This window comes from Parus major, chromosome 1A (assembly GCF_001522545.3).
Source record: "Parus major isolate Abel chromosome 1A, Parus_major1.1, whole genome shotgun sequence".
NCBI classification, from domain to species: domain Eukaryota; kingdom Metazoa; phylum Chordata; class Aves; order Passeriformes; family Paridae; genus Parus; species Parus major.
In genome coordinates, this window is record NC_031773.1 from 11,183,271 (window position 1) to 11,198,125 (window position 14,855).

The 14,855-nt window shown below is 37.5% G+C and overlaps 1 protein-coding gene across 2 annotated transcripts in view; it reads right to left on the minus strand.

Moving 5' to 3' along the window:
• Positions 1–1,123: 1,123 nt before the first annotated feature.
• PTPN12 (protein tyrosine phosphatase non-receptor type 12) overlaps positions 1,124–14,855 on the minus strand; it is a 69,539-nt gene continuing 55,807 nt past the window's right edge. Inside the window, exons 13-18 of one of the 2 annotated variants that reach the window (XM_015628204.3) lie at positions 9,030–9,994; positions 6,012–6,089; positions 4,591–4,679; positions 3,607–3,637; positions 2,998–3,114; positions 1,124–2,430 (exon numbers count right to left, since the gene is read on the minus strand). In XM_015628204.3, coding sequence (XP_015483690.1) covers positions 2,369–2,430; positions 2,998–3,114; positions 3,607–3,637; positions 4,591–4,679; positions 6,012–6,089; positions 9,030–9,994 — 1,342 coding nt within the window. In that variant the 3' untranslated portion in view covers positions 1,124–2,368. The remainder of the gene's footprint in view (positions 2,431–2,997; positions 3,115–3,606; positions 3,638–4,590; positions 4,680–6,011; positions 6,090–9,029; positions 9,995–14,855) is intronic. The other variant, XM_015628203.1, reaches the window with a different exon arrangement.

Sequence of the window (14,855 nt, forward strand, 5' to 3'; positions counted from 1 at the left end):
AGTGAGTTGTGACTCAGCACTGTCAAAGGAAACAGAAATCCATACTGGACAATTGCAGTTTTTTATCACTAAAACAAAGAGAGGCTGCAATCTTTCTTTTGAGTTTTTTTCTGTGACAAACTCAGCCTAGAATATAATACAAATCTGTATAAAACAAAGGGGGGGAAAAGATGAACCTGGATGTACTTTAATTAAATATAACCAGATGGCCTGTATGCAGTGCACAGATTTGTGTCAGCCTTTGCTGTTAAGTGAAATTCATCTGTAGAAACCAGAAAATGTACTACCTAGACAGATTTGTGTTTTATTGGTGGACAAATATGGAAGGGATCCTTGAAAAGTACATCCAAAACATATTTGGAAATTTTCTTATTTAATTTTTTTTCCCAAAAGTTCCCATGATTTGGACTTTGTCAGCCCAGAGGTGCTGACAGCCCATCTTGCATTATAAATCAACAGGAGCTCTGTAAGAGTGAAAGTCTGAGCTAATCATCTGCAGCATGAGGGAAGGAAGACAAAGTTCAGGCCAGCATTATTCTGCCAGCTGCAGAACATTCCAGCTGTCTGAACTGTTTACAAATTAGGAATATAGTTGATGTAGATTATCCCAGATGGCATATATCATAGAATTATTTATTTTTAAATGAATAACTGCAGCACTACATCCATGGGAAGTATTTATAGTGCACACAGTTCTTTGAAAGAGCTCCCCAGCTTGGCAGTCTGTCACATGTACGAAGCACATGGTGATTAAAACCAGAGTCAGAGACAGTAATTGCAAGTTATGCACCTTCAGGAAGTTACAACAGACCTGCTATCGCGGCATTAGCTCTCATTTAGCAGAGACACTAAAGGTACAAGTAGTTGATCAGAATGCTTTCAGCTAAAGTTCAGATTAATATATTTTCAATACCTAAAATGAACATTTTCTTCTAAACATTCTTTGCTTGTCTAGCATTATTGGTAGCCAGAACTTTTAAAGTAGTTACTAAAAATAAGGTTCTGAGTGTCAGTGTGCTGTTCAAGTATGAGATCTGTAAGGTAAGCCAGACTGCCATCCTTCACTCTGTTACATTTTGCTTTTGGACACAGATTTCTTTTCTAAGAGTAAAAACACCCAGAGTGAGATTTTTACTTTCTTTAATTTAAAGATTGTATTACAGAAAAGTTTAAGTAAGGAATCCTTATAAGGATTAACTCTTGACATAATATATTGCCAAGATACAGTGTAGCTGCAAGGGCTCCAGGTGAACCTTCATATAAGTTGCTTTCTTACATACAGAGTCGCTGAACAACATAAATTGTATTCCCCATCTGTAAGAGAAGACAGTGGTATTGAAACAGTCCTTTTACCAGTGTGTTCTGGTTTTCCCAAATTAGAAACATGCCATATTAAAACCGTAAAATCCTACTGTATAGAAAGATGATAGAGATGAACTTTCTAAAGATTGCAACTGATGAAACATTAAAATGAAAACTAAGGAGTGTTGATAATATAAAATGGTTTCTCTTTTACTGGCAGGTCAAATATACTAAGAAACATACAAATATTTTTGATACTCTAATTCCAGATGAACTCAAAACACCGAAATATTATACACAGGCTAAGAGAATTCAATACTGTTCCAAGGCACTTACTGAATCTCCATGACTAGATGAAAACCAGAACAAATCAGGTCTGACAATTAAACAGTATATAATATAAAAATAACCTTTTGCTTACAATTTACAAAATGCATTACAATCTTTATCTCTGCTAACCTGCAATTCTGGCTGTGTGTGTCCAGCAATTTTTGTAAAAAACCCCAGAAACTATTTTCTAAAACTTCAGGGCAAATAACTTACAAATAAGGTACACAAAAATTTAGATCATGCAGAGATTTCTTACATCTTCTGTTAATATTTTATGATTGCAACTTTATCAAATTATATACTTACTTGCCCTGTACATATACAAAATAATGCATACATGATAATCAAATGTTAGCAAAAAGTAGTCCATAAACACAATCTGTCAAAAGTATTACTATATTAACATATGTCTACAAGCAGCGTGTAACAGGGTTAAGAGACATTAAGGCAATAATACTTGAAGTTACAAAATAAATCATATGTAATACTTTCTTCTAAGTGTAGTAAGGCAGGTAGATGGCCCCAGCAAAAGGTTGTAATACTGGAATCCACTGTTGTGAACCATGTGTCAGGTTTTGCGTGGGATGCACTGCAAGAATGTACCATTGATAGTTAGATCTACACTGCTCTGTGTTAGTCACCCCCCAGGAAAGTGGAACACTATTTCTCTAGTTCTCAGTGGCACTTGAATTTTCCAGTATAATTTATCAATAGTATGTGTCCATAGGTTCTTGGATCATGTCCATTCTGAGGGTGGCTCTCTTGGTCCTCTGGGCTTTGCACAGCGGTTACCAAAACCTAAGGAAAGAAATGCATTTAATACTTCTGTCTGCTGGGACAACACACACTCACAAAGATTGTAAGCAGTCAGAAGATCACTAAGACATGCCTTCAGCTCTTACAGAATAGATTTACTCTCAGGGCTAGAAAACAACTTTGTAATAAAAGGAATTCTGAAGGCACAAGAATTTGTATACCATTATAATTCAGTACTTAAACCTCAGTGGAAAGTACTTTTCAATAAATACAATATTACAGTCTTAGTTAGCTTTTTTTTTTCCTGGTCTGCATACCTAAGCAGTTATCAGTTATTTCTAGAAGTTTTCAGTGCTCTACAAAAATTATAACCCATTTGACAAATTCTGTATTTTATACACCAGGTTTTTTTCAAAGTGAAGAATTATTTAATCATTTATTCTGGGCAAAACTCCTTCAGTACTGCTGAAGAGACTAGGCAGGCTTATTTGGGTTCTGCATCTCAGCAAGTTGGAGGGAGGCAGTAGTAGCAGCTACTCAAACCAGTACTGATAGTGAATCTCCTGTTTCAGTCATCTAGTGATTATATTTTGAAAGAATTGTAATTACCAATATCTGTTACTTCTGCAGGAAATTCTGAAATTTGACCTCTTGTATCAGTGGAACCAGAAAAAGAAATCTGAGGTAAAATGTCAGTTGGTGTTTTGTTGCTTCGTTCAGGACAATCTGGAAAACACACAAACCCCTCACTGTAACATTCACAGTCACCACTGTGGCAATGCCACTTGTCATTACAGTCCAGAAAACAAATGGCGGCAAATATTATTTACAAAAATAAAGCTTTGAAAGCAAATTACTCATTTCCTAAAAGTGATACCTGAAAACTGTTTATGAAGTGGATGTTCAGTGACAGCAACATATTCCTGCTTTCCAAATCTGGATTATTATTTCGTATTAGTTTGTATGGATAGCTAAAATCCCACAAAGCATCTATTTATAGCAAAAGCTCACTGTGCCATCTAATACATCAACATAATCTGTTTGTGTTCTTTCTAAACTAAAGGTGCTTAGCCATCACAGGTAACAATATATTTAGTATAATATATTTGACTATATATTTAGTTATCTTCAGAACAAATACCAAGTTGAGGCAAATTTTTGTTCTGCAGGAAAAATGTATTTTGAAAAAAAAATTAGGAAAATTTTTCCACCACTTACCAGGTAGTATAGGTGAAGTTGTTTTCAAACCCTGTTAATGAGAGATATATATAAAATAATTATTCAAGCCACTTCTAAAATCTAAAAGAAAGTCAGAAATTTACACTTACGAAAACATCACCAAAACCATGTAACATCCATGGAAATACTTACTTGCCTGTGTGTTTTTGACTTGACCCAACATTGACAAAAAATGCTACAGTAGTATGAGAATTTACTACTAGAACCCTAGCATTTAATAAAAATTTGAAAATATGACACTGCAACTTATTTGGAAATTTAGGTAAGGTAGTTCTCACACTACATTTACAGTCCCTGAAAACTGACATCTATCTTTTTTGTCATAATTTTAAGTGAGATGCTAGGGGCACCTGAAAAAAAGTGACAAATGTAAAAAGGACTTGTATGCTTTTAAAGTTTTGCCAGCTGTTCATGCAGGATGACTGTGAGCTAGATGAGTGAAAAGTGAAATCTGATGGGCAAAAATGGTTTGTTTAAAATAAAAATGGACATAAGGGAAAACCATTTTCAGGCAGTGAAACAGGCTACCCACAGATGATAAGTGTCCATCTCTGGAGGTTCTCAAGACCCAACTGGAAAAAGCTCTGGTTAGCCTGGGCTGAGCCCCTGCTACAGGTTAGATGAGCAAATGCAGTTCTATTCCAGTTTGACTTGGCCTAAGATCCATTAAGGTCAGACAGCAAGCTCCCCAGAAGCAGCATATTTACACTCCTAAGGCTATAGTTTAACATATATTTAAGAGTACTCCTTTTAAAAGTATTGCTGACCTTACAAAACCAGATGATTTTCTTGGAAAGAAAACATACTCTTCACATCAATTCAGCAGCTCAGGCAGAGGTAAAACTGGCCCGTTACAGATGACCAACAGCTGCAACTACTCACAAGTATGTATTTTACTTTCAGATGTAGCTCCCAACCAAACCAGAAATGACTGATTAGTACAGACTTGTCTGCTGCACTTACTGTGGAGGCTGTTTGCTCAGGCAGGTGCTGATCACGCAACACGCTCCACTCCGACTGTGCAATCAGAACTGGCTTCGGCAAGGGCGTGCCTAGGAAGAATTAAATCAACTCAACATACTTCAGCTCTCCTCACGATGAGGCATTAGTGCAGTAAGTACACAGCATTAGAAATGTGCTGTAATTTTTTTTTTAAGATTAAATGCCTGTAAAAACATGAAAATCTCTTTACATGAAAGAGCTCCGGAAAAGGCAAAAAGCCACAATGTAACTCAAAGCACAAGAATACAGTGCTTGCATTGTGGATGTCCATTTTGTTCCTTTGGGGGTTCCCAATCAACAGGGGAACTGGCTTCCTTTTCAAGGACAATTTAGAACTTCTGTTACATCAGCTGGGCAGTAATAGTGTGTGTTTTTCAGATCTTCTAAGTAAATATACAAGTCAGGACCAGACAGCTACACCTGTCCTTTACTGATATCATGCAAAAAGACAAACAAATTGGAAGTGGTTTTAGTGACTCCCTCCAGTCCGGGAGAGAGATTTTTTTTTTTTTAAAAGAAAAGAGCTTTGTTCCTTGTGCAGTCACAGAAAAGCAACAGATCCATAATATCCAAAGAAAGCATCACTGACTCTGAACTACCAATGTTCATGATGCTCAAAGAACATTTACAAAACTTGAGCATTTTCATGCTGAAAATATCTAGATTAACTACTTGGGCCAAAATTTTTGAGTTTCAAAATGACACTAAACAAAAGTCTTAGTAAATAACTACACCATTTACAGTTTTCTGGAAGGTACCAAGCGTTAACCTAACTTATCACTTAATTTCAATGCATCTATTTTGTATTCTGCCATTACTACACTGATGAATTAACTATGACAATAGGAGTACATCATCTGTAAGTGTCAGCTTTCTCTTGCAGTTACCCTTTTGACACAGTCAAAGAGTGAACTACATTAAACTTGAACTGGGCTTGTTCATTACATGCAGTGCAGAATATAGTGTCATCATCTTTCCTTTGCCCAAGAAAGGGAAATTAGACAAACACTGTTAATGTGCATACTCATTCCCTACCTAGGAGCAGTAGGAAATTAAAATAGCTGGGAAATTCCCTAACTGTACTGCATTTCCCCACTATATCATCTCATTTCCATACTCTTCAGATTGAAAACCAGCTCTATTAATATTGAAGTCTCCAATTACTTAAATATCCTATAACACCATATTCAGTCAGAAAATGAAAAATAATTTCTGTGTTCAAGGGTGTGTAAAAGTCAAACCTCAAAATAAACTGCTGCTAGATTTCATTCCATTTTACAATTTGCTCCAACAGACTAACCAAAAATCAGGGATACTCAAATACAATACTGACATGCTCTTCACATTTTATCTCCAGTTATCACCAAACATCAAAAACTCACTCTGTTCACTTGCTAATACAAATGATTCTGGTGTTCTTTCTGGGAGCGGGGGAGAGGAATCTTCACTAGCATCAGCATCTAAATCAAATATGACATTTAGGTAAGTTAAAAAAACATAGATTTTTCTCCTAGACTTCTAGAAGTTAATATTTTCATATATGAGATAATCCTAAGCTTGGTATAAAAAGCAAAAGAAAAATTTGCTCCAAGTATTATAAAACATTTTGGTTTACCACACTAACACTGTGAAGTAAATTCATCTAACAACAGTAACTTCACATTAGGGGTGTAGGATCAGTTTGTGTATTTATGCAAGCAAGAAAACAAAACCACTTTTTCAATCTAAATAATTTGGAGGAAAAAAAGAACCTCAGTATCTCTAGTGAATACTTTTTGTTCATTCTTTCAGGTCTCAGTTTTGCACACCAAATCCATGTTGAGGCCCACTGGCTCCCCCACCACTGATACAGTTAACCAGCCTAGTGCAAGGTTTACAAGGGAGAAGGGTATATAGGAGCCAGAGGTGATGGCTACTGTTGGTGCCAGGACCACATTCTGCACCCAGTCTGTTCCCTCCCACCTCCCAGGAGTGTATTTACACAAGCTGTTCTGGCAGCAAAAGCCCCTCTCTGACCTGCTAAGAAATTTAGAGTAGTAATTAAAGGTTTAAAACAATTTAAAGTAACTGCTGCCATAAGAAATCTGATCTGACAATTGCACAGGATTCAAAAATACAAAGACACATTTCAACTAATAAAGCCACGAAGCTGGAGCTGCCAGCATGCCCAGCTGCTGCAGGGACAGAATTCCATCAAGTTCTACAAGCCATCGTCTTCCAAGTGACTTTTGAGACCTGCTCCATCTCAGGTTCACTGTACAGCACAAGAACACCTTCATTAACCGAAGGGGCCTCTATAAAACCAAATAAAGTCACCATGGATATGCACTAATTGGAAGTGAGTTTTTAGGGTTTTGTTTTGGTGTTGTTGCTGTTTTATTGTTCTCTTTGTGTTGCTTTTTTTTTTTTTTTTCCTTTTACCTCAGGGTACAACTACTTTTCACTTCATTTGAATGAAAAAGAGGCTTTAACTGTGTGGTAAGATCATGCACATCAGCAGTTATGGTTAGGCAATTAGGGTGCTGGTAAGTTCACAGACAACTTTCATTGGTGATTGCAGCCACATTCCCAGCTTCAGGCAGAAGAGTCCTGAGCCAGTATGAAAATAAGAAAGCCACTGTAAACACGGTTTAGGATCACTGGTGCAAAGCTATCTAACCCTATATTCTTAAGTCCCAGAGGGATTACAAGACCTGCAACCAGAATGTAAAATGCGAAGTGTTCACTATCATATAAACAGGGAAGAGATACCCTCTTATTAAGAAGAGATGAATGATAAAAAAATTAATGCTAGAATTTTAATCAATTCCTGTGAATTCATCAACATACCAGCAGCACTGTACTGTTATTTCAAGAGGTTTCTGATACACAGTTACATGAAACAAATTCTAGAGTGACATTTCTCCAATTCTTTATCATATTTATGACATATCACTTATTTTATTTGCATGTTCTTATAGCATCTACATAATGAGATGCACAGAGAGGTGATAATTTCCAAACAGTGATAAACAATGGTTTCTCTGGGAAAGAAAAAGAAAATTCTGGCTAAAAGAAATAATACAATAGCCTGCAAATATATAAAACAAATCCAAGGAGAATTGCTTGCAAGGTTGTAATAACTATGACAAAACAACTTTGTCAGCTCTGCAGAGCATCTTTTAAGTCACAGTGTTAAAAATATACTGGTATGTGCAAGTGTTGTCTGTGTTTATTCAATGTCCCAAAATCTACAGATCTGTAGATACAATTCACAATATCTGTAGATCTATATCAAGATCTACAGAAACAGATTGTTTTCAAGGCTGCAAAACCCGTTTGCATCTCTGGATACATGGCTCTTGGTGAACATTCAGTTCACAAAGCCAGTATTCTCAATTCAGCTGGTTCTGCATCTTGCATCATACACTGAGCCCCATTTCACCTCAGAAAGTCACAAAGTCTGTGCAGACTCCTGAGGTGAGGCCATCACTGTAAGCAGCTCCAAATACAGAAGTCTGAGCTGGATCCAGAAGTTCATGTTCTTCCTTCAGCTCCACAGCCTTACTTCTTGTTTTGTTGGGCTTTTGCACAAGCAGTTACATCAAGGCCTCTGTTCTTCCCAGCTCTGTCCTCCATCTGCTCTAACTGTGCCAGCCTAACTGAAATCTGCACCTGCATAATTTGGGACCTTTTTGCCTTCTATAAATGATGTTCTAACTTGCAAACTTTCGCAAAAACAAAAAACCCTCAAAAAAAGTTGTAAAAGATAAAAAGCCACTAAATAATTTTCAAAGTGCTAATATAAGCATAACTTGGATTTTAAGTGAACATCCGTATTAGCTTGTCACCCCAGCCATGTACAGAAAAAGAGGAAAGCACAGCTAAATGTTTACAAGACTATTAAAATGCAGGATCATGAGCAACTTCAAAGACCAACGCAGCGAATGAGGTTACATCTACATTTTTAGGAACAGCACATAAACCAATAAGCATGAAATTGTTATGTATTTGCACAAGCCTGTTGAAAATGCTTTGACTAGTCAACCCCCAATTATTATAGACACTTCCATGAAACTGGACATAGAAAAAAATATGCACTAAATAATAACACAGAAACCTACAATTACATACAAACCTACAGGAAGGCATTATAAATAAAGAATTAAACAAATGCTCACAATAAAGCTCACAGTACAGCTTTTGAAGCAACTAATCATGGTCTGTAGTACCTTATACCAAAAATAGCTCACATGCAAACTGAAAGCTGTCAGGAAAAGAGTTGTGCCCTCTCTGAAGCTGCCATAGTGCACTGATTAAATTTACATTTAGAAAATTGCATTGCAAAGAAATTTATGTTGTCCACCTTGACAGATGCAGCTAGATAAAGAGCAGCACTTCTGAACCTCAGTGAAACCTACCTTTGCCATCTTCAGAACATGTTACAGCTGTTAAGTCTTGCCTAGCAATAGACATTGGCAATACTTTTCTGGCAGAAATGTTTTCACTATTAGTGGCAGCAGAGACTGTGGCACTTGCGGTTGACACATTGGACGCGCTTTTGCTCATGGCTCTGTCAAAGTCCACCTCTTCCGTGTCAGAATCATCTGCATGGAGAGGATTAGTAAAACAGAGGGGTGCTCGAACAGAGAGAGGAGTATGATCAACAGTATCACTGGAAGGATGTTCAGCTGGGGTGTTTGATACTAGAGACAGAGTTTTAACACCGTGACACAAGGTGTCTGAAGACAACTCTTCAGACACGGACGTACGCAGTGCATTTTCAGGCCCATGTAGTGACCACGTGGCGTGTCCCTTTTCTGTCAGAGGCAGACGGTCTGGTCTAGGTGGGGTATCAGACACCTGCTGACTCTGTGGACTTTCTGGTGAAGATATTAAGGCTGTGTTAGACTGTGGCATGCTGTATTCCATACATGAGTTTTGAGAAGCATCTACAAATGAATCCCCTGAAATCTGTTCCTGTGGTTTAAAGCTCTTATCAATTACACAGGATGACACAGGCTTAATTTTAATTGCATGTCCCCTGTTCAACAGGGAGTTCCCATCAAAGCTTCGTGGTCCCTCCTGAAGAGGTACCTTCTTGATCTCAAAACTTAAGTTGCGCTCCAGCCTCTTCTCTGTGTGTTCACTGGGTTCGTTCTTCCCTGAATGTTCTGTGGACTTATTATAATTCTCGTTGAGGTCTGTTGAATGCTCTGATGAAACCATGTGCAAAACTGGCTTTGGATGGTATCTGTCATTGTCCTGCCACACCGTAGTGACTGTTGGATAAGCTGATGGGGGAGATGGTGTTAGGATTGGTGGCACTGGCTGAGGCTCTGGAGGCTGCAAGATTTCTTCTTTAGCATCTCCTTCTACAAGGCAACTGCAAAACAACCAAGACATAATTGTCTAAGTTTTCTGGATTTTGACAAGATTTTAGGTATTTATCCATCTCCCATTGCAGGAGTTAATCCTGTAATACCAACATCAAACTTCACACAGAGCTTCCATTGCATGCAGACAACGGTTATAAAATATGACTAGTGGGGTAGGCAAGAATTAAGTCAACACACTCAAAAGTCTTTCAGAATATCACAAAGACATTCATTCAGGCCACAGCTAATCCTCACTAATAGTTCAAAGATTGCTCACATCCTTTCCCAGAAGCATTTTGCAAAGACATTGCGAGACAGGCCCTCTTGTGGCAGCATTTCACTACTTTTTTCCTTCAGCGGCTCTGAGAATCTTGACATAAGGAATTCAAATTTCAATAAGACCAAGAAAGATTTCTATTAAAAAAACAAATCCTTACAGCCCACTTAACACTGAATATCCTCCTTCAATTTTATTTTCCTGTACATGCCCAAGAGGATTTTATCCTTACGTTTGTGTATTTGATAGTCTCTGCTTACTTGCAAACCAAATTTAGCTAACATGAGGTAATACAACATAAAAAAATATTCCCAGTAGAATTTATGATCCAAATTACAGTGCATATTAGCGGGGCCACAGAACTTATAACTGCAGTTCATCTCAAGCTATTTAAAAGGAGAAGCTCTTCAAGCATATGGTCAGATTAGATGCAGAGTAGTTGTCTACAAACATTTAGCATAACTGATGAAGGCATTTTTATAATTTCCATTCCTTTAAAAATCCAGGAGGACCTGGACAAGCTTGAGAAGTGGGCCCATGAGATCATCCTCAGGTTCAACAAAGCCAAGTGCAAGGTGCTGAACCTGGGTTGGGGCAACGCCCAGCATCCACACAGACTGGGGGGTCAAACAGACCGAGAGCAGCCCTGTGGAGAAGGACTTAGGGGAGCTGGAGGAGGAGAGGCTGGACATGGTCCAGCAGTGTGCAGAAACCAACTAACAGTCCAAAAACCAACCATGTCCTGGGCTGCATCCAAAGCAGCATGGCCAGCACATGGAAGGAGGGAATTCTACTCTGCTCCCATGAGACTCTCCAGCATAAGAAGGACCACACAACTGCACAAGAACTCTGTCTACAAGAGAAAGGCACCAGACAAGCTCTCATTACTTGTCTGTGTGCCACATAATGAGCAAAATCAAAGCACTCCTTTGGCTCCCCTGCTTCCAAGCCCATGCCTGAGATGGACTCAGCAAGTGCAAATTCTTGAGACTACCATGACATATAGGAAAAACAAAAAAATCCCAGGGACTGTCTCACAATTGAGTCATGTAGAGAACTAAAAGCATACCTGACTTGGGACAGGCTACAGCATGTGTTTCATCCTTGTGACCTTGTCAGCACCAAGCTATAGCAGTATGGGTTGCAGAACTAAAATCTTTATACAAGGACTCCATACTAAAGAGAACCATTTGGTTTCTCAGTCTGTGAAAATCCTAGCCCCCTGAAGTACTGCAAGCTTCCCAGCTTCCAAATTATCTTCTAGAAGTTCCTGTATCTGGAAAATCCCAGATCCCCTTGCAGTTCTTGGTGTCTCTTCTGTTCTTTGCCTGACTCCTGTCACAAAGAGTTAGGCCTCAAATTCCTTCTCTTCCTCTCCTCTCTGCACTTGTATATTGCTGTTTTCTTTACATTAAAACAGGAGAAATAGAAAGCATATCAAAGCAATTTTACAGAATTAGTTTGGGAACTCTTGCCTCTAGATGTTGAAAAATGAATAAGCTTGAGAAAAAGTTGTTTGCCTGAATTAGTAAAGATAAGACAAGAAAGCGGGGGACATTAGTTTTGCTCCAATTTAACACACACTAAGGACTAGAGAATTCCCTCCTCTTGGATTTCTCTCCTCTGTCACAAATGGGGAGGGGAACACAAGGAGAGAGACAGTTGAGTACACTTGCACAATGTTTACATGCCCCCTTTCATGAGCTGTGATGCTCATCAGTAATCTCCATTAAATCCTCCTACTGAAAATCATGGTTTTCCCTTACTGACCTGATTTTCCTGACCCAGAGTTATTTTCCATCAGCAAAACTAATTTCTTATCTGATACAGACCTAATATTAAGCATTATAATTAGCTAAAGGAGTAAATTAGCATTAAACTAGCTATAACAAGGTTATAGGTCCACAATACCAATAAAAATTCATTAAGTTCTTCACCAATTACTGTTCAATAAAATCACTTTACCCTTTGATCCACTGGTAAACAGAGTCTCACGTGTATTCAAACATTCCCCTTAGATGTATCCATAGAACTGATGATACTGGAAATGCTACACAAATCAGCAGCCCAGAAGCTGATTAAATCACTTCCTCCTACACATCTCAACAGAACTACTACAATATCCCCCATTACATTTGAAATTAAATGTCATTCCTTCATTCTTAAATGAGAGCTTACAGTGAAGAAATGAGAAATTATTTGCCAAAATCATTCTTTGCTTTATTAATATTGAAGTATATCTGTCCTCAGAAATTGAGATGTCTAAATAGAACTCTAATGTATTTTTTTCCCTTTAAATTAGGAAATAGATCCCAATAGGTAACATTTTTTCCATTTTACTGACATTTTTAGTATTCCTATTACTATTTCACATGTTCTGCATTGCAAATAGTGTTTCTGCAGAAATATTAGGAGAGGAACATATTCAGAAGATCTCTGTTTGGCAGTAGGTTTTCCTAGAAGTCTCGTGAATTTCGTGCATTTTGGGCTGCTGCATAACGGTGCCTTTGGGCATGTCCTTCAACAGCTGTGCTCCTGAGATATTTCTGCCCCAAGAGGCCAAAAATTATCTGAAAATGAACTACTAATACTGTTGAAAACAACAGGAGACAGTAAGGCCATATTTTTTTAAAATACCAGGACACTAAGAGAAATCTCATGAAAGGGGATATTGAGACAGAAAAGAGTCAGTGATTCAAAGCAAGCCAGGCCATTCATGTAAGAGAAGTAAACTTCCCTGTAGGACACCTTTAAATAAACACATACAGTTGCAAAATCTCACTGTGTAATATAAAAATAGAAAGCTTTGTCATGACTCAGCCTTCAAGTACCTCTTCAGATAAAACTGCTCCTGATTATCTTGGAATGCCACTACCTCGGCATTTCCTCATTTACAGCTGGATATGGAATTTCCCTGGGTGATTGAGGCAGCTTTTTCACACACTTCTATTGCTGCACAGCCTGAGCAGCTGATGCAGTGCCCTAGTGCCAGTGGCTTCTCATATGTCAGGTAAACCATGAATTAGGCAATAACAACTTTAAAATTATTTGTTATAGTAGCAATTACTCACAATTTGTCAAAAGAACTATAATTTGTCAAAGAAAAAAGAAAATCCAAAAAAAACCTCTTCCCATAGCTTTTAACCAAAAATGTACACATGAAAAAATATATTTATTGCTTTCTCTACAATACATTATAAATTTTTAGAATGTTTTAAAATCTAATCCATTCCACTCCTGGTGGAAAAGAGCTATATTATTAAAACTGCACAAAGTGGGTTCAGATCTAAATGAAACTTGGCCAGTGTTCAAAAGAAAAAAACCCTTAAGTAATCCATGGTTATTCTACGCAGCATACTGTAGGGTGTTTCAAATAAAAGAGAGTGATGCCAAGGTCATGGAATGCAGCTGCTATGAACAACCAAAAATAGATACCAAGCTCTACATCCTCCCTCATAATTAGAATAGGAAAATTAAACTCAACATAAGCAGGCTGAAGTTAGACAACCACATTATTCTACTTTGGCATTAAATCACTGCCATCCATGTGAAAGAAAAGCTGCAGGTCAGTGAGTGACATTGTTGCAAATGTACTACAAATAATTCATATAAAAGTACAATGAATTAATAAAAATAATCAGCTGGTGAATTTATCTCTTCAAGTTTACTTACCAAGGCTTTTTGTTTATTGTAATTGTGGCATACAAATTTGAGACAGTTAACAAAGAAGTAACACCCATCAATGAGTTTTATCTTAGCTTTGCAGGAGATAGAGATGGTTTGGAGGGCTTGAAATGAAACAGAATATCACATAACCCTGGAAATGTATTTACTATCGTTAGACTGAAGTCCAAACAGAATCTGATGAGAAGTTAAACTGCTACAGTATTTCACCTTTTCTCCTTCGGACAGCAGCACATAGCTCTTAATTACACTGCATACAAAAAAGCTGTTAAATCATCTTTGCTTTTTACAACTTTATGTCTAGGTTTATGCTTTGATTTCAAACTGCATTTGAACTTGAAAATAAAGCACTTTTTGTAACCAAGCCTGACTAAAATAAACCACCTCTTTTCCCAAATACTTTAGAATGAACTACTAAGCACACAAACCTTCCAAGGACTAATACTTACAGGTATTAAGATGCTCCCTGTGAATTCTGACACATCAGTCACTTAAAATCAAGTGCAGTCCTAAACCATAAACTTAAAACTTGAGTTTTTGTAGTCTTATATCTAACGAAGTTAAACCTTACTTATATCGTCTTCCTACTTTTACCTGAAAACAATTAAAACATGTCTAACGAAGACTTTCCATCCCTTTAAGTCCTCTAAAGAAAGGTGACTTTCACAAGAAGTGATCATCAACTGCCAAGCCAAGCAATTTCTAGGATAAGGTGCTGATGGATGCACTAATGAGTCGTTCTTGTTTACCTCTGTAATAATCAAGGAGTAATATTAGAATTTCTTTTATGTTGACATCAAATGGAGAGAGACATTAAGCTAAATTACTACACTTATACACTGTACTGCAAGTTTAATTATATTAAAACATTACAAGGTGATAAAAGATTGGAAGGCAATACAATTCCA